This window comes from Neocloeon triangulifer, unplaced genomic scaffold (assembly GCF_031216515.1).
Source record: "Neocloeon triangulifer isolate White Clay Creek 2 clone unplaced genomic scaffold, ASM3121651v1 ptg000013l, whole genome shotgun sequence".
Classification (NCBI taxonomy): Eukaryota; Metazoa; Arthropoda; class Insecta; order Ephemeroptera; family Baetidae; genus Neocloeon; species Neocloeon triangulifer.
Genome location: NW_026775555.1, coordinates 3917746 through 3936463, shown reverse-complemented (window position 1 = coordinate 3936463; position 18718 = coordinate 3917746). Strand labels below are relative to the sequence as shown.

The 18718-nt window shown below is 35.8% G+C and overlaps 3 protein-coding genes and 1 long non-coding RNA gene across 8 annotated transcripts; 2 read left to right on the top strand and 2 right to left on the bottom strand.

Moving 5' to 3' along the window:
* Positions 1-90: 90 nt before the first annotated feature.
* LOC132198719 (SET and MYND domain-containing protein 4-like) lies at positions 91-2494 on the bottom strand. The gene is made up of 3 exons (XM_059622903.1): positions 1644-2494; positions 1465-1586; positions 91-1410 (listed from the first exon to the last, which is right to left on the bottom strand). The coding sequence occupies exons 1-3, from the start codon at positions 2404-2406 to the stop codon at positions 427-429; spliced, it is 1869 nt and encodes a 622-aa protein (XP_059478886.1). The 5' UTR covers positions 2407-2494; the 3' UTR covers positions 91-426.
* A 111-nt stretch (positions 2495-2605) lies between these two features.
* On the top strand, positions 2606-8854 carry LOC132198718 (DNA repair and recombination protein RAD54B-like). Of its 4 annotated transcripts, none has more exons than XR_009442023.1 (20): positions 2606-2826; positions 2971-3244; positions 3317-3416; positions 3472-3570; positions 3624-3782; positions 3886-4097; positions 4150-4297; positions 4353-4514; positions 4568-4691; positions 4745-4950; positions 5018-5191; positions 5247-5438; positions 5500-5626; positions 5681-5840; positions 5896-6013; positions 6068-6295; positions 6355-6431; positions 6840-7168; positions 7229-7560; positions 7727-8854. XR_009442023.1 is itself a non-coding variant. In XM_059622902.1 (18 exons), exons 1-17 carry the CDS (start codon positions 2718-2720, stop codon positions 6424-6426), a joined length of 2664 nt encoding a protein of 887 aa, XP_059478885.1. In that variant the 5' UTR covers positions 2606-2717; the 3' UTR covers positions 6427-6431; positions 7727-8851. The 4 variants fall into 4 exon arrangements, 1 of the variants encoding a protein (XP_059478885.1); XR_009442022.1 differs by having other exon boundaries at positions 7226-7508; XR_009442021.1 differs by having other exon boundaries at positions 7229-7508; positions 7727-8853.
* LOC132198720 (uncharacterized) lies at positions 3437-8220 on the bottom strand. Its single transcript, XR_009442024.1, has 4 exons — positions 7908-8220; positions 5905-5966; positions 4552-5824; positions 3437-4021 (listed from the first exon to the last, which is right to left on the bottom strand). It is a non-coding gene; the product is annotated as an uncharacterized LOC132198720 (long non-coding RNA).
* A 6341-nt stretch (positions 8855-15195) lies between the features above and the next one.
* Positions 15196-18003, top strand: LOC132198875 (organic cation transporter protein-like). 2 transcript variants are annotated; one of them, XM_059623147.1, is made up of 12 exons: positions 15196-15337; positions 15439-15697; positions 15760-15888; positions 15961-16064; positions 16132-16286; positions 16341-16509; positions 16558-16689; positions 16915-17069; positions 17124-17258; positions 17312-17508; positions 17560-17738; positions 17808-18003. In XM_059623147.1, exons 2-12 carry the CDS (start codon positions 15467-15469, stop codon positions 17905-17907), a joined length of 1686 nt encoding a protein of 561 aa, XP_059479130.1. In that variant the 5' UTR covers positions 15196-15337; positions 15439-15466; the 3' UTR covers positions 17908-18003. The 2 variants fall into 2 exon arrangements, with proteins under 2 accessions (XP_059479130.1, XP_059479131.1); XM_059623148.1 differs by having other exon boundaries at positions 17795-18003.
* The last annotated feature ends 715 nt before the right edge of the window (positions 18004-18718 follow it).

Sequence of the window (18718 nt, the reverse complement as noted above, 5' to 3'; positions counted from 1 at the left end):
ATGTGTAGCATTTAATTTAATCTAGAAGATGTCTTTCAAAATTAATTTATTTTAACATTAATAAAATAGAAACATCAGTAATTTAAATAATTCTTTTGATTATTTATTTAACATATTTCAACAGTTGATATTAATGGCATGTACAATTAAGGCAGAAACAGCATTATTAATCATATTCTAAAAGGACAGATTTCAGATCACCAGTTTTCAACATACATAATACTTCAAAATTGCGTTACGTTTTTCAGTCAAGTAGTTTTGTTAAGGTTTTTACACAGCATTATAATATAAGTCAGGCTGAAAATAAGGCTTTCACAGTACAAAATATTTACAATTGCTACAGCGCAAAAATTAGTAAGCTTAATAAGCAATACATTAATCTCAAGCAGTATTAGTGGCAAAATGGCAAGACACAAATGACTAGTGTTAGATTTTGTAAAAATTCCCGTGACGGGCAAAATGTTGCTTTACAATTTCTTGGCAACAATTGAATTCTTGGCATAGTCTGGCTCCCTTTTCCTCCAGAAATTTCAGGTGTTCAAAAATTTTGATCAGGTCAGTTTCGGAAATTTGCTTTCCGGCCAGACTTTCGTGGATGAGAGTCTCAAGTTTTTTTGATGCAATCTCGATAATATCTTTATTGGCACTACGCGGCAAATTTGGCAGTTCATAATGCAGTGGCCAGGAATTTGAGCATGCTGGGCAAGCACAATTGAATAAATATTGGGATCGCAAGTGGCTCTGGCGGATTTCTTTCGAGTGGACAGCAAAATGATAGCCGTAGTTGTCGAGAATTTCAGACCCTTTTGGGATGAACTTGATAGCTCTGAGGACGGCCGTGTTTCCGTGTGAATGTCGGACTACATTAGGGTCGCAGGAGTGATTCAAGAGACTCAGGCACGCATAGGCCGCTGCACCAATTTCCAAGCTGATCGGGACCTTTTCGTTGCCCGGAAGGACAGTTTCCGAGACTTCGTGGGCATTGCAAGGGAGATTTTGGAGCAACCGCAGTAAAAAAGCTCCCAAAAGAGGAGCTTCCTTGTGCTTGTCCAGCTCAAGACATTTCAACAGACAAGCTGCCATCACGGTGCGTTTGAAAAGGTCTGAAACAGATCTGGCTTCGGTGTTGCAAATGAGGTGGAAAATTGGGGCAAAATCAAGAGAATCATATTGGTTATTTTGATTGAAAGCAAGGGTGCGTTTTTCATCAGGAGAAAGAATTAGCTTTTCTTCATGAGACTTCTTGAGAAATGTGGAGAGAAACTTCAGATCCGTCATTGTGAGTATTCTAACGGCAAGCAGAGACATTTTTCCCATGTCGAGTTGGACCACAGCAGATGAATATTTGCATTCAAAATTGTGGTACTTTTGAGCAGCAGCTTCGAGGCAGTCGTTTCCACAATACATGACCTGAAAAAATAATCATTAGAAGATTGATTTTTAATATTTTGATTTAATTTTTACATTGACGCAGACAGGGCAGGGCACTAATGCATTATAGCGTTTGAGGCAAAAACTGCAGTGGGTTGTCAAAAACTCAGGAAGGAGAATCCAAGAGTACGGTTGCTCGACCATAATTACGTCACCTAAGAGTTGTAATAATTATTAAAATGGATAATGTTGCAATTCAAAAGGAAAATTACCAGGTTCAATATCTCTTGTAGCACAAATGTGACGGCCCATCTCATCTGAATATTGAATTTTTACGCAGCTAGATGCACAAATTATTTCTTCATTTTGGTCAAACGACTTTGCCGGCAGAGGTGCACAAGCCAAATTGGGTTCTTCAGGATTTTTCACAGCTCCTTTGCAATTGACAATCAATCTGGCGATGATTTGCAGTTGTTCTTGGCACTTCTCTTCATTCAAATTTGCTTGCTTGATTTTATCTTGAGCCTCGAGAAAGGTTCGGATGGCTTCCTCTTGCTGACCAATATTTATGAGACACTCACCTTTCCTGATCAAAATCTTGAATGCCAAGCTTTCAGGAAAATTGAGATTCAATGCTCTGTCTATGTCGGCTAGGCAGTCGTGGTACTTTTTGAGAGATTTCAGTACAGCAGATCGATTTCCATATCCCAGAGCGAGCATCTTCGAGTCGGCTGGTGCAAAAAGAATGCTCTTTGTGTAAAAGTCCAAGGCCTCCAGGTCGAGTTTCCTTCGGAATTTTTCATTGCCAGCCTCTCTGAGTGAGCTGGCCTTAATTTCAGACTTCTCTGCGCAACCTGGGAGGCTGTGAGGCGGTACAAAATCATTTAGAAGGGGCTCCACAAAATTGTACCGTTCGTAATCGGTGGACAGAGCACCAAACTGTTTTGACGTCGATTCGACTTCTCCTGTTGATTTCAGTCTCGAACAAATGTTGGCGAATATATTTTCGAAATTTGTCTCGTCGTTGGAGTCCATAATTTGTCTAATCAGTGCAATTTTAAGGGCTAAAATGTAAAAAATGTGAGCAGCCGACTGCTCAGGAGCCCCACATTGTTGTTTCTTGAGCTTCTGATTTTACCTGCTAGAGGCGCTTGAATCACGCAGCAGCCAATCAGAATGCAACCTGTGGAATCAACAACCAATGGGAGAAGAGAAAACAAGAACAGACTTGTTTTACTCAAGGTGTTTTACTCCTGCTCCCGCCGTTTCCTTCATTTGAGTCATACACATGATTGTTTTTGGTATAATTTGAGTTTTGTTCATACAAAATCAATCAAAAATTCACAATGAGAAGATCAAATGCTCCATCAGCTTTGCGCTCTAAATTGACGGTGACCTCATCTTCAGTCACCCCTAATCAACAGCAAAGGAATGCTTCGTTTAACGCCCTGAAAGGTATGTATGTATGTTAATGGAAATGATGAACATTTAAAAATTGGTGGAATCTCTTATAATTGTAAGGAAATTTTTTAATTAACACCACAAAAAATTATTCAAAATGTTTTAAGGACGTGTTAACTTGACAATTTTCTTCTTCAGCTTTGAATGCAAAATCGGCCAAATCACCACCACAACCAAATGAAGAGGAACCAGAAGGCGATGCAAAGCGCAGTGCCAGCAGGATTTTGAGCCTACTTGGAGGGAATGTGACTCAGCCATCAAGTGAAGAAGAAAGTCTGCCTGTGGAAAGCGTCCAGAAAAATGTTCCAGTCCAGCATAAAACTCATCCCATCAAATTACCTGCTTTGGGAAATAATAGCCTTGATTTTAAGGATGAGACAATTATCAAAGAAAAAAAATTGTCAGAGAAAAGGTATGTATTAATGATATTTTTAAATATACTTTGAATGTATATATTAATCTAATATTAAATTATTTTCAATAGAATCTATGAGGCTGTCTACAGAAAAATGCAGACAAAAAAGCACAAGACCTGGGAAGGTGATGGGTCAGTTGTGGTTGACGGCCGCTGTGTCATTCTAAAGGTGCTTTTGATAAAAAAAAATTATAATAAAATACATTAAATTTTTATTTGTAAAGGACGAGAATGGTAAAGAGATGGGCAGAATTTCTAAAGTGAAAGATGACATTGTACTTGAAGAGGGTACTCAACTCGTAATCGGTGGAAAGGAAGTTGAGGTACAAAACTTTATCAAAAGTTAGATTTTGTTAATTGACAATGAGATATTTAGTTTCTGGGACTTGTCAGCAAAGTGGTTGTCGAGGCGGAGAAGAGAAAGCCAGATTCAACCTTCGCTCAGCCCAATCGAAAAAGGTTTCAACTAAGCAGAGAAAATGACGTGAATGAAGAATGGTACCTAGAAATGCCCAAGCCAAGCCCAAAACACCAGGTAGAAGAAAATGAGGATTGTGAATAAATTATATTCCTTCAAAAAGATATGATAATTTATTATTAAAAAAAAATCTTACCCGGCCTATTTTATTTCTTTCCAGTTGATATTTAATCCCGAAGGGCGCCCAGTTAACACAGTGACAGTTGATGGATTTTTGGCACGGCACTTACGTCCTCATCAAAAAGAGGGAGTAAGGTTCATGTACGAGTGTCTCATGGGGATGACAGGCGATGAGCCTGGAAAATATCAGGGCTTGTTATTGGCTGATGAAATGGGTCTCGGCAAAACCATTCAATGCATTGCTGTGATGTGGTAAATTTTTACAATTGTGTGAGAACTTTCAAGGCATCTTTTTCTAATATAGGACGCTTCTAAAACAAAATGTCTATGGAAGGGATCCTGTGATTAAAAAAGTGTTGATTGTCACGCCAAGCTCTCTAGTTAAAAACTGGGACCGTGAAATCATTCATTGGCTGAAGATTCATCGTTTGCGAGTCTTCATCGTAGGAGACGTAATTTGTTTTTACTTTCGTTGCATATTATTACTGTTCAAATATTTTTCTCTAGAAAAAGTTTAAAGATTATGGGACAACCAGACAAGATCCTGTTGTGATCTGCTCATACGAAGCCTTGATTAGAAACATTGATTATGTCTGTCAACTCCGTTGGGACTTGCTCATCTGCGACGAAGCTCACAGAATAAAGAACCCTCAAGCAAAAACTTCACAAGTAAAGAATTAAAAAATATAATGAATCAGGTACTAACAATAAATCTTTTTAAGGAACTGCGGCGCTTGCAGTGCAAACGCAAAATCCTCTTAAGCGGCAGTCCGTGTCAAAACAACATGATGGAATATTTTGAGCTCTTGGATTTTGCAAATCCTGGGATTTTTGGAACTCGACGAGGTATTTTCTGATGAATAATCATGTATAATTTTTATTCATTGGTATAAATTTAGATTTCATGACTCAGTTTGCAACTCCCATCGAGAGAGGCAACCTTGCTGACTGCAAAGACGAGGAAAAAGAATTAGGCAAAGACAGGAAAGAAGAGCTTTTGAGACTGACTTCACCTTTTGTGCTTGGCCGCCCTGCAGAACTCAATCTGCAGTACTTGCCACCAAAACAGGATCTCATTCTTTACTGTGCTGCCAGTCCGTTGCAGGTGTAGTTATCAAAATTAAATTTACATTTTAATTAGCTTACAATTTTGGTGTTGATTTTTGTTAAAGGAGGATTTGTATCGCTCAACTCTCAGTTTTTACTGGGGCGATGACGAGGTCTGGAAAGAAATGGACATATCAACAGCAAACAAAAACGCGTTGGGAGCCATCATTAGCCTTAGGCAAATTTGCAGTCATCCGCAACTTATGAAACTCCGACCAGAAGACTTGGAAAACGAAGAGGTTACTTTGATATTTTATTTCAAAGAATATTTTTTTATGAAACTGAAATTGACAGGGTAAATTGAGGAGGCAGTTACAACAGGAGCTCCAGTCAGGAGGACATCACTTTGACTTTGTCGATATGTCAGGGAAACTCAAAGTTGTTGCTTCGATCCTTGAGTTTCTGCATGAGGCTAACAAGGAGAAGATTGCTGCAGGCCATAGAAGTCAGATTGACCGAGTGCTGGTGGTATCGTACTTTGTTGAGGTACACATTGAATTGAACCCTTTTTTATCAGTTCACATTTATATTTCTTGATTATTTGCAGACTCTGAAAATTCTCCAGAAGCTGTGTGAGCAGAAAAACTTTACATTCAGCAAGATTGATGGGCAAGTGCCTTCAAAAGACAGGATGAAAATTGTGACTGATTTTAACAATCCCAATTCAAAAACATGTAAATTTTTTTCAAAATTTATAAGTTTTGTATTATATTATTTTTTCATTCTAGTTGTTATGCTTCTTAGTGCCAAAGCTGGTGGTACCGGCTTGAATCTGGACGGCGCCTCTCGAGTGATTCTTTTCGACTTGGACTGGAATCCAGCAAGTGATGCTCAGTCACTTGCTAGGGTCTGGAGAGGAAGGCAGAAGAGACCTGTGATCACATATAGGTTTAATGAATATTTGGTGGTTTATTTTAAATAACTAATTGAATATTTTTGTTAGACTTCTAACCTCTGGGAGTATTGAGGAGAAAATCTTCCAGAGACAAATCCAAAAGATGGGAAATGATCCATCTAAAAGTACAAAATCTGGCCTGAAATTCACCAAGCAAGAGCTAAAGGTTGATTGAAATATAATTTGAAAACTTTTTTAACTCTTGTTTTGTCACTTGCAGGATTTATTCTCATATAACCCTTATGAGGAAGGCAAAAACCAAACGCATTCCGTTTTGTCTTGTGAATGTGTCTGTGATGGTTCCAATGTCACCTCGGAGCAATCTCACGGTGACAGCTTCTTCGAATTAAACCAAGAAGATCAGCTTGATTGTCGCTTTCCTCACATAAACGAACTCTCCCTCTGGCAGCACATTAGCTGTGAAAATTTTGACCAACAACTTCTGGACGTAAGTCACCCCTTAAGGCTCTCCTTGAGATATATAAAATTAATCAAAACTTCTTATAGGATCTCAATCTCACCTATGCATCAGGAGTCATCAACTTCATTTTTCGCTCGCAGTTATTGTCAAGCAAATAAAAATGGTAAGAATAATCTTCCTATATACGCACACAAAATTTCATGTTTGGTAAATTTGTATTAGTGAAAATACTGAAGAGAGGTATAAAAACTAGAAAAATTTACTCTATATTAACAGAGATAGCTCACAGAAATATTATTGCGGCTATTAGCCGTATGAATAAATAAGGACGAGAAATTGACTCAACTTAAGATAAAATTTAATTTAGCAAGCGGCCTATATCTCTATCATTGGAAGCTTATGAAAAAATGGCACTTTTGATTTAAATTGAATAGACAGTTTAACAAATCTATGGCAAAAATAATATTATATTAACAATCTAAATTTAAATTAATATAAAACGCCTTTTTCACGTGCGAGCAATTCAGGGCTTGCTTTTTTGCAACTGCTCAAAGTTTTCCCATTATTTTAGATTTTATCGCTCGTCGCATGTAATTTGGGTTGAGTTTTTAAAACTACCAGGCTGGCAGTGGCATTGAAAGTCACGATCGTCACTGTGACGTTTTCAAACGAGAGCGGACGTTTGCTCCAGCACTAGCTTTGAGTGTCTCTGTTGCCAACTCCAACCTCGCATCACAAAATATGCCAAAAACTGCGTTTTCTAAGTTCCCAAAAATGTGAGAAACCAAAATGTTGCGGTCCGTGGTAATCCTGCTGGTATTCTGGTCATTGTCTGCAAGCGGCGCAAATTTATTTGAAATTTTGCAAGCAATTATAGCCACAAACGACTCCTCTAATATGGTAATAATCTTTTTCAAAAAATCACTGGATTTTTTTTTATTAAATTTCTGTATGAAGCAGGACGACATTATGTCCAGAATGCAGCAACAGGTTTTGATACCTAACAATAAGAGTAACTCGAAAAATTCCACTGCCGAGGAGGACGATAAAGAGTGGCAGTCCGACAAGGGCAAATTTGTCATGCGAATGCCCCCATGGACCAAAAGCAACAGCAGAGCAAATGAAGTTGACCGATCAAAAGTTATCCAAGTGGCTGCAAGCAATATGCAGGATTATGATCTTGAGGAAAGCTTCGAGCGACCTGTAATCGCAGCAACCTCGCCCGATCCTTGGGCCACTGGTAGAGACCTAGAGACTATTTCTCAATAAATCCACCCATCTTGCATCAACCAGTAATTTTCTGCTAGTATTTTTTTTTTTTTCAATTAACGGAAGTTATTTTCGTATTGAATAAAAGCATCGTTTTGATTCAATTTTAGTAAAAAAAAAAATCATAATTTAACAAATTTATAAAATATTGATGTGGATGGTAATAAATTTTATCAAATTATCAAACAGGCACAATTAGAAGTCCTGCGACTGGGGAAGATGATGATGAGAAAGAAGAACCCACACTTCCTATGCTGCCCGAGCTTCCAGTGGGAACTCCAGCTTTTGACGTATTTGCTGGGAAAAAGCTCACTTCCAAAACGCAAAGCAAAACCACTATGACAACCACAAAAAATTACATCAAATTTACCAAAACATTAGCAGGCAATTCTTGGGGAAGAGTGTCAAGATATACTACTAAAAGTGGACGACAAACCACAACATTTTTAAATAAACTCGAAGACACAACTGTGTCCAATGGCAGCGAGTCAGACACCGAATCGAATACAAGTTACTTTGAATTTGAGAATTCCGACCAACGCAGTGAAGGCAGAAATTATGACGACTCGGGCAGTGAAATTGACGAAGTAACAACTTTACTTGATGAAAACAATGTGAGCGTTACTGTTTTTAATGAAGACGATGCAAAAAACGTGCAAGGCCGTTCGCTAAATGAAAATGTATATGGGAAAACGTTAAGGGATGAGTTTGCACCTCGCAGAACAACCACTGAGCAAGACCTGAGGCAGTTTGGTGCAGAATTTTTACCACCAAATTGGGGAAAGAAGGACACGACAGTGTCAAAACAAGAAGGCATTTTAAAAACGACGCGGTTTGATTCCAAACGGAAAGTTAAGTTAAAAATTAATGATCACAGTGGCTTGCATATGCAAGAGAAGTTTAAATAATATTTTATGTAGTAAATTATCGTTTTATTTTATGCAAATATATCCTCTTCAGTTTATATGAGTGCAACTCTGAGAATGAATGATCTATTTAAAATTTAATTAGTTATTACTAATTTATTTACTTGTAAAGAATTGAAGCAGTTGCAAAGTTTTAGAAAAGTGCAATTAACAAAATTTATATGCGCATGAATTTTATGACATAAAATGTTTTCACTGATAATTTGGGTGACTTCACAATTTACTTCTGCACTTATACTCGTCAAGTTAAGGTTTGCTGGTAGCAAATTTTCACTAGTAGATTTATGCCGTGTTATGCAACTGGCACGACAGCCTTGTTGGCCAGGTTGCATTTGGTTGCAAAACAATGAAATCAGAATGGAAATTTGAAATCATTATAAGCGTACAGTATTTTTTTTTTTTTTTTTTAATTTTGGTATTTTAGTATTTTTAAAATTAATATTCTTTTAACGTTTTATTTACTCTTCTGCTGCTTCTCTGATACTTACTTATTTTCCTGAGGAACTATGCATCACAAAATTAAAAAAAGCTACAATAATAACAACGCAAACTTACATTATACAATAGGAAAATTCTGTTTCAGCAAGAAAGCATTTCTTTTATTTGATTTACTCTTTCCTAATCTATTAAATGAACAAGTTCAATGACGAATAATCATGAATCAATCAGAATCACATACCTCAATGAGCACAACAACATACAACTAATCAGATATGCAATATGAAAATGAAGCATGTAACATTTCCAATCTTCAAAAGTTTTAAGAGAAACTATTCAACATGTTGCAAAAAAGCAGCATCACTCATGTTTTTATATTGGTTTTAAATAAATTTTAAAATATTATTAAATTGTATATATATTATATTTAAAATTTTGTTTAACTTTTGTTTATTTTTTTATTAAATAATGTTTCGCATAATTTTATTATTAATTAAATATTTAGTAGTGAAGTTGTTTTGTTAAAATATAATTTATGTAAGCCAATGTAAATCATCTCATTACTCTTAATTATTATTGCATTCCCTGCAACAGTAGATGAAACTGGACAACCATTGTTGTGTAAGCTACGGCACTTCCCAAAAACTACAAACGTGTAAAATTGATCATTGAAAATAAAAACAAGCTCAATTTAATCACCGTGTTAAAGAGTTGACTGTCCAACCTGAACAGCCCGTGTATCGAAAATTGCACATGTTTGCAATGCTCTACTTGACGCTTGAAGAAACGCATCTATTAAATTATTCAACATTTTTTATGATGAAATCATCACAAAAGATATTCAATAAATTTTACCTCCTCTTTGACATCCAAGTTTTTAATCTGACCACTGGCTCTTGTCAAAACCATCTTTGTTGCGTTCAACTAAAAATACATTGAATCAAAAATCGATTAATTATCTTTTTGTTGAATACTTCGGCAATTGTCTTATCGCACTCCCTTGTGAAGGAATAGAAAATAGGCACCACAAAAAGTATAAGTAAACTTGTTCCAACAAAAATGTGACAGCGTTGACTTGAATATATGTAATAATCTTCCAAATCCCCGATCGCGATAAAAAGGAAATACAAACAGTAAATTAAGTAGAGAAAATTGTTGACCACAGAGATTAGCAAGATGGATTGAAAATTTGATACTAAAGTTTCAAGCGATGTGCACAAGTTTTCGTGGAGATTCTTCAAGTGAAGCACTTGTTGGCATAATTCTTGGGCTTTGCATTGCAAGCTTGGTAAACTCTGAAAGACCAAAATAAATAATTATCATTTGTATTTTTTGCGTTATAATTGTTATGCGTATTTTTGTATTATACAAACCTTTACTTTTAAATTTAAATCTTGAAATAGAAATCTCGTCATTTTTACGGTGAGTAGAAATTTTGATTGCCAAACAAAATTTACCAAGACGAATACAGTATTTTGTATGACTTGCACTGTCTCCGCTAAGGTTCCGCCACCATAGGTAGAAATCTCGTTGCAGCCCAAAACAACATAAAATGCTAGTGTCAAAAAGAATCGGCGAATTGCTTTTGAGACTTTAGGCACCATCTCATTTTCACAGTTTAACGTGTTGCGAATTTCCTTTAATTCATCTAGTATTTTTCTAAAATTTTCGCCTTTGGAAAAGTGCCAATATGCAGCGTAATAAACAAAAGCGCACGAACAAAACTCGAAAGTTGTCGCAACGCACAAAATTGTGGTGTTCTCTGTTTGACGTAATTGTATGTGATTAAAAAAGTAAATTGTGGTATAGTACGCGGAAACAATCGCGGTGATGATTAGAAATAAAATATGATGAAACAAAAATAATAATTTTGTCGTCCTGTCTTTGGAGGGCACGTGAGCGTAGAATGCAGACGCAGCTATTAAGAAAATATGCAAATGCCGCTCCATGCTCTTCACCTTACATTAGAAGTGTCCTTTTTCACGAGGCCGCGGTCTCAAAACTCGATCAATCAAATAGCAATGAAATAAAAAATTCATAATTCACAGTCCCCAATTATTGTAAGCGCAAGCAGACTTAGGTCATCTACTCTTGATGACAGGATTGTCAACAGTCATCAGTTTAAATATTTAATTATATTATTTGCATCATCAAAAATTTTAGTATAGTCAGGTAGTAAATTTAAAAGTATTAATTAAAATACTTTCAAATAAGAAAATAATAAAAATAATAAAATATTTATAAATATATTTAAAAACGGTGGCTAATTATTTTTATAAATTTAATTAATTATTTTATTCAAACTTATATTATTTAGTTTTAGACTTTAATTGTCATTTCTCTTTTAAGCATCCCATTAATAAAAATGATGTCATTTACATTTTCCTGAATTAATACTCTTATATGATGTAATTCAGCTCTGAAAACTTGCGAATTATTACTTCAGGCTTGTTCCTTAATTTAAGAAACAATCAATTATTTTATTGGAACAATTCTACAGGAAAAATAATAATTTCAAATATTTCTGTTTATACGCAGAGTCAAAGCTTCTAAAACAGTTAAAAATAATTATTGTGATGAGAGCGATTGGTACAGTATATCGCAGTATATGAAATTGAACGATGGTGGCCAAGTAAGCCAAAAACAGAGCCAAGAATCTGAAAATTGAGTTTAATCATTTTTAATTCAAACTACAGTGTTTTTAGTTCACCGTACTAAACAGATGCTTGTCTATCTTGAATAGGCCGAAAATATTGTAATGGAAACCTTTATAGTGGAAAAGTTCTTCCTGAAACAATTTGCACTGCGATGTTAAATTTAATTATTATTAAAAATTATATGACAAAAATCAATACCTCCTCTTGGACGATTGAGTTGTCCCTATATTTCATTTCAACTTTTAGCAAATGAAGAGATGTATTTTGACCCTTGAAAGTTGTTCAAATTTATTATATTTAACTGTTATTTAAAATTAAATTTACCTCATCAACGGCATTGCTCGCTTTGGTGCAAAAGTAAAGAAGCTCGCATGTGAAGAATAGAACAAAAGCACTCGTGGCTATAGCAAAATAATTTCTCGTCTCAAGCATGTTTTTGTCTAAATTGAAAATCACGTTTATTGCGAAAAAACTTCCTGTCGTGATGTCATAGGATTTCAGCAAATTCGAAATAAAAAGAGCTGCCGAAAAGCAGTCGCTTGTTTCTGGAATAGTTTGACAGATTTCGGAATGGATATTTTTTAAATTTGTAATTTTGTGAGACATTATTTTGACGCTGTAATTTTCCGTCTGCAAATCCTGCATGAAGAAAATCTTAATTTTTTATTGAATAATAGATAGATTTTTACTCACATCAATGCTTTTGTTCAGTCGGTGGAATAATTTTTGCGTGGCATCAACAACTGAAATAAAAAGAAGCTCAGTGTCAACCCAACTTGATGTGATGATGTTTGAGATAATCATCATAAGTAAATCTTGATATTCATTTGACCAGCCCATGGAGTCAATAACAAAAAGTATAATATTTAAAGAGTTAAAAACAACAGATCTTTTAAAGGTAGCACGGTTGACTTCACTGAGGAATTGTTCTTTACAGCGTAAACTTTCAGATAAGCGATCGAATCGCCCCAAAATACGAATCCATTGCTTTCTTTTGAACAGCATAAAATTGATTTGTGCGATGATAATGAATGCAAACAGCATTGTATGTGCGACGCTAATTATGAAGATGACAACATTGTTGCTTGTGTTTGCGATTTCTTCTGGCTTGTCTCCAATTAGGTCGCGATAGAAGTCCCTCGACACAAATGCAAGGAGGAAGATCTGCAGCGAAAACGAATAAATTATCCACGGCGTAGAAGTTCGTGAAAAAGTTGAAGGGCCAAGAAAGGCTAGTGGAATTTGCACTGGACGAAGCGCTTCTTCACAGGTTTTCATGATTTCTGAACTCGATATTTGAGCAAAATGGTGCAAAAAAGAGACTTCAAATGACACGTAGTATAGCAGTTAATTGGGAAGAAATATAGATTTATCGATTATAATATGACAATTTCACATCCCCTCAAGTTAATACGTGCGTGTAATCTTGCTTGATTACAAATGCTCTTCAATTTGACTAATTAACCGATAATACATCACAAGAATTTAAAGATTAAATTAATAATTTTATCTATAAAGTCATTAAATTATTTATTTGATTTTTAATAACGTACAATTCTCACAAACCTTGGAATAATTTTAATAAATTGTGCCGAGAGCGTCTTCTCCTTCAGGGTAGTGGAGCCCTGGAATGACCTTCCGGCCGCCCTGAAAGACTGCCCTGTGGACCAGTTCCCAGCCCTCTGCAAAGAGTACCTGTGGCGGAACTTTGACCAGTGATTTCCCCCAAATGTGATTTTCCCTCCCCATTGAGGCTCGTTTCGGCATGAGACTTCTTCTTGATTTCGAGTGTTTTAGCAAAATGTTTGCTAGAGGCGGCGCCTTTTCTTGTCCAAAAACATTTCCCTCCCAAAAATTGTTATCTCAATTTTTCTTTGTGATCTGTGCATATAACATGTATGTAATATTTGTCGGACAGGAATAAACAACAATAATAATAATAATAATAATAATTATAATTTTGGTATATATTTCGAAGACGAAAAACATAATTAGAGTGCCGATGGTTAAATGTACTTTATGTATCATTTAAAGACATGACAATAAGTTGGAACTGAATAATTGTGACCAAATATGCCACGGTGGCTCCTGAAATCTGGATTAATGTTAATGATTAAATTTCAAAAGATGAAAAATGCAAGTGTACCATTGTGAAAAGTTGATAGTCAATGTTGCAAAGACCACCCAATGTGTAGCTCACGTTCTTGTAATGCAACAGTTCTTCTCGAAAAAGTTTGCACTAGCACGAATTATTACATTTGGCATATAAAAAATATCTTTTTTATTACATCTTCAATTAATTGGAAATCCTTTTCTTTCTTCATAAGTTCGAGTTTAAGCAGATCAAGAGCTGTATTTCTTCCCTAAATTATCAATAAATGAAATTTGAATTACAAAGGATTTTTTTCTTTTTTAATTGCCAACCTCCTGAACAGCTGCATTTGCTTTTTTACAGAAGAAAATGAGCTCGCCGTAAAAAACAATAGCAGAAGAGAATGTTGTAAATGCGACTATGCCAGGGGTTCTATCTGCATTAAATTTCTTGTCCATGTAGAAAATGTCAATAATCGAGTAATATATGCTTGTCACTATGTCCATGAATTGAATAAGTGACGCGACCACAAGGACTTGAGCAAAGCAATTATTTGTTGCTGGTATTATTTGACTTATGGCTGCGTGAGAAGTTTTCAGCGCTTGGATCAAATTATCTGGCTCTTGCTGCACCTTTAAATTCTAACAAATATTTAAAATAATAAAATCATGAATTAAATTTTTTATTTAACCTTAACAGTAAAATTAATCCGCTGAAAGAGTTTTTGCGTTGCTTCCGTGACGGAGTAAAACAGCATTTTGCTGTTCATCCAATAGACGGTGGCCATCGTAATTAAAACAATGTCTAAAAATGGTGTCTTACCGAACCAAGACAAGTTATCTCCCAGATAAAGGAGAAATCCCACAATATTTAAAACGCCTGAATTCAACTTTGCAGATCGATTCACGTCCTTCAAGTACTCATCTTTGAAATTAAGTTTCTCCGCAACTTCGTCACACATCTTGGCAATGCAGACGAATTCATTCCTCTTGCCAAATTGAAAGAAGACGAGCGTTGCTAGCAGAGTTATGTGCAGCGTGTGGTGAACAACTTGTATGGCATGGACGATAGGTGAATCTCGCATCTCAACATCACCCCAATCCAGATAAACCCTCTCTGCAATTTTATAAACCTGATAAAGGCTGAGCGAAAATCCGTAAATTAAAAATTGGGCTGATAGTTTTGGAGAAGTTTGAATTCCGCTCAAAGCCAGCGGAAGCCGCGCAGGCCAGAGAGCTTTGATGGTTGATTTCATTGTAATGCTGTCAACGCAATGTTATATTTTATGGTCAAGATCAATTTTAATCAATCAATTTGGTTTATTGTGAGCCAAATTTGAGATAAATAAAATAAAATTAACTGTCACATGAATTGAACAAACCAATTTGATAATTATTGCTGATTACATTTTTTTCTGAAATTTCTAGTCGTTGATAAAACAAACAGTCAAGTAAGAAGGTTAGGAAATATTGATTTAATATAAAATGCAAAAATTTCATTATCTTTCTTATGTGCATTGAGGACAATGCGTCATGATTCTGCTGCTCGATTGAAGAGCAAAGCTGAGGATTTCAATTGAAAGGCCAAGCTCTTAATTAAAAAGAGCATTTCGTCAATTGGAAGTTGCGTGTGCGCCTGCCAGTGACCAAAATAATATACTTATTGCAGCCTTGTCGTGCCATTGAAGGTGAGCGTATTTTTTTTTTCACGGCGTAAAAAAGCAAGTAAACAAGACGAAATATGCATCTGAAAGGAAAAGCGTTGATAATGTTCGAGGTGTTATTCAAGCAGTGGAAAATTACGGCCAGTCGGCGCCATGCCTCAGCCGGACCCTGTTATCACCGCTCTCGGCTCTTTCGGCCCGTGGCAGGCACGTTCGCTGTTCCTCGTTGCCCTGGTCAAGATTCCGGCGGCCTGGCAGATGATGAGCATTTTGTTTCTCGCGTCCAGCCCGGAAACTTTCGGAGGCACTTATTTTTGCGCCAGGAGCGATCCCAATCGATGGACGCCTCAGGAGTGGATTGAAAAGTGGCACCCAAAAAGCAAGGTCGATAATTTTAATAAAACACGTACTTTTTAAAATTAAAGTAGTTTTAAATTAATTTGCAGCAATATTTGAATGGTTTTGATCCTTGCTACGTCTATGAAAGTTTTTATAATGAAACCGATGAAAGCAGAAATTTGGTCGAATGCAAAAAATTTGAGTTTTTAGTGGACAGACCAACAATTTTAACAAAGGTAATTTTTTTTAATAAAATAAAATTAATTGATTTAATTTAATTTATTTTTAAACTTATTCTTAATTTTTAGTGGTCATTGGTGTGCGATAGGAACAAATTGATAAACACTGTGCAGTCTTTTTATTTGTTCGGCATATTCTGCGGAGGTGTCGTTAATTTTCTACTCTTGAAAAAGTAAGGCCACAATAATATTTGTTTCATATTCGCATTAAATTTTTTTTCTCGCATATCACGTTGACAGGATATCGCCGCGGGCGGTAATTTTGGTCGGCGCTGCGTTGCAGGTGGTCGCGGGCATTGCGTTGGCTTTGCAGCCAATTTACGAAATCCACTGTTTTCTCAAATACCTGATTGGCTTGAGTGCGTGCATAATGTTTTCCGCTGGATTTCAAATAAGTAAGAATTTCAATAAAGAATAAATTGCAAGAATATTCAATTGAAATATTACAGTCGTTGACGTCACTGATGGTTGGCAAAAGCTGGCTCTTGGTGTGTGTTATGAGCACTTTTGGTCGATAGGAGCGCTAACTTTAGGCTGGCTGAACGAACTGGCTCGTTCGTGGGTTAATTTGCAATTGATCATCACAGTACCGACGTCGATATTCCTCTTTTTATTCTGGTATAATTGATTTCTCAGCCGGTAGGCAAAATAAAATCTCCTAATAAGGGCTCTACCAGACTCGCCCAGATGGTTCATAGCGCATGGAAAAATGGAACAAGCTGAAAAAATTTTGAAATCGGCTGCCAAATGCAACGGGAGAAAACTTCCTCCAGATTTCTCAATACCAGGACCAAAAAAGTATAAAATTTAATCTAAAATTTCTGAGAATTTTAAACCCAAAGAAAACACTCAAAATCAAAAGGGAAATAATTAAATTAGAAAGTAGTGTGTGGAATTTGTCACAAGTTACTAATCTAAAATTTACCAAAATTGCAATCCATTTTTTATAATAAAATTTGAAGATATAAATATTTTAATTAAAAAAATCAAATGATTACATAAATATGTTTTTCAATTTTTTAGAGCTACAAATGGAACAAAGCCACAGCCTCTACCTAAATTGAAAATTTTCTTCCTTCAAATAATTTGGATTTCTACAATTGTGACTTACTACGGAGGACTTTTAAACTTCCGAAGCGTTGGCGGCACGGATTTGCCAAGCAGGACAACTATTGCCGGTTAATTATGATAATTATTTTTAAAGAAAGGCTAAATATCTTTAATCTTATTAGGTGGTGCCGAAATAATTGGCACCTCAATAGGCCTGCTTTTGGTGCTCAAGCCAAAGTACAAAATCGGCTTTATGAGTTTGTTATTGTTCATTGGTGGCACTTGCTGCGTTTGTTCCTGGGCCGTTGCTCCAAACGGTGATTTTAAATTTATATTTAAAAGTGCAAGAATTATAATTTTGCTTATTCAGACATGGGCAGCAGAGGTGGCTGGACAATGGTCGGATTAGCCGTTTGCGGCAGAATTTCAATCGCCTGCTCTTTAGCCGTGATGACGAACGGCGGCACGGCCGAATTTATTCCCGTCGCGAGGAGGCCCGTGACTATTATGCTTTTACTAACTGGAGGCAGATTTTTCCTCATGGGAGCTCCGTTTCTCAATTCGTTGGTAAAGAAAAACCAATAAAATTAAATAAAAACATTAATATTTTAATTTCAGGCCTTTTACGCTGACAGCATAACTCTTTCTGCTTACGGAGTTTTAATTTTAATGGCCGCAATAAGTTCCCTTTATTTATTTATCACTTCCGAGTGCAGTGAAGAGAGTTTCTCAGCATCTAATGCCATATCAGCTGTGGGCGTTTCTAGCGTTTGGAACATTCAGAAGGCGGCAGAAAGGTAATCGACTCGGAATGTATTTTTTATTATTCAAATAATTATTCTTATTTTTTCAGCAAAACTGACAAGGAAATTGTGTGCACGCACTTCAATCCCTGTTTCGTCGGTGACGATGGAATTGAAAGAGTCATTTAGAAGAAAAGCATTAAAATATATTTATTTTTTCTAAAGAGATAAAATTCAAATGCCTGTCAACTCCCTGACAAGTATGTGAAACTGCATTACTGTAGCGATATAAGCAATGGTAGCAGCAAAAGCCTATTATAATAAATGTAAATTAAATTTTAATTAATTAAATAAAATAACTCACTTGTGCCAAAAATTGCCTGTCAATGTTAAAAAGTCCGTACACAGAAAACTTGCATTTTTCGTTTTGAAAAGCTCTATGTTTTAAGATCTTTGCCTGAAAATAATTGTGTAATTTAGAAGCGATCAAAAATTTTATTTTAAATTTTGTACCTCATTTGCATTTCTCTCATTCTTTCCCGCAATTTCCAATCTCAAAAGCAACTGACTCGTTTTTCTGGCCTAAAAAACTATGATTTATTCAGAAAACTGGAAAAAAATAATTATAATTTTACCTCATTTAAAGTTCTGTCACATTCCACGCAGATTAAAATGCAATGCACACATGAGGCGACCAGCCACGTTAGTGTGCCAATTGCTTGCGAGATGACTTTGTTGAAGTAGCCAGAAGAAACGTCAAATATCATCAAAATTAGGTAATAGGTACTTGTGACAATATTTAGGAATGTCATTGGCAGGGAAAATATTTCCACGACCTGGAAAATGGTGCTCGAACTTTCAATTAAATTGCACATACGTGAGTGCACTTCCAAAATATTTTCCAGATCATCCACACGTTCTATGCTAAATATTGCTGATTCAATCCGGCCGTTCAGGTGGAGCAAAATTTCTTGAATTCCGAAAGCGATGAAAATTAATTTCATATCAAGTAAACGGCCCATTGCCGTAGCTAT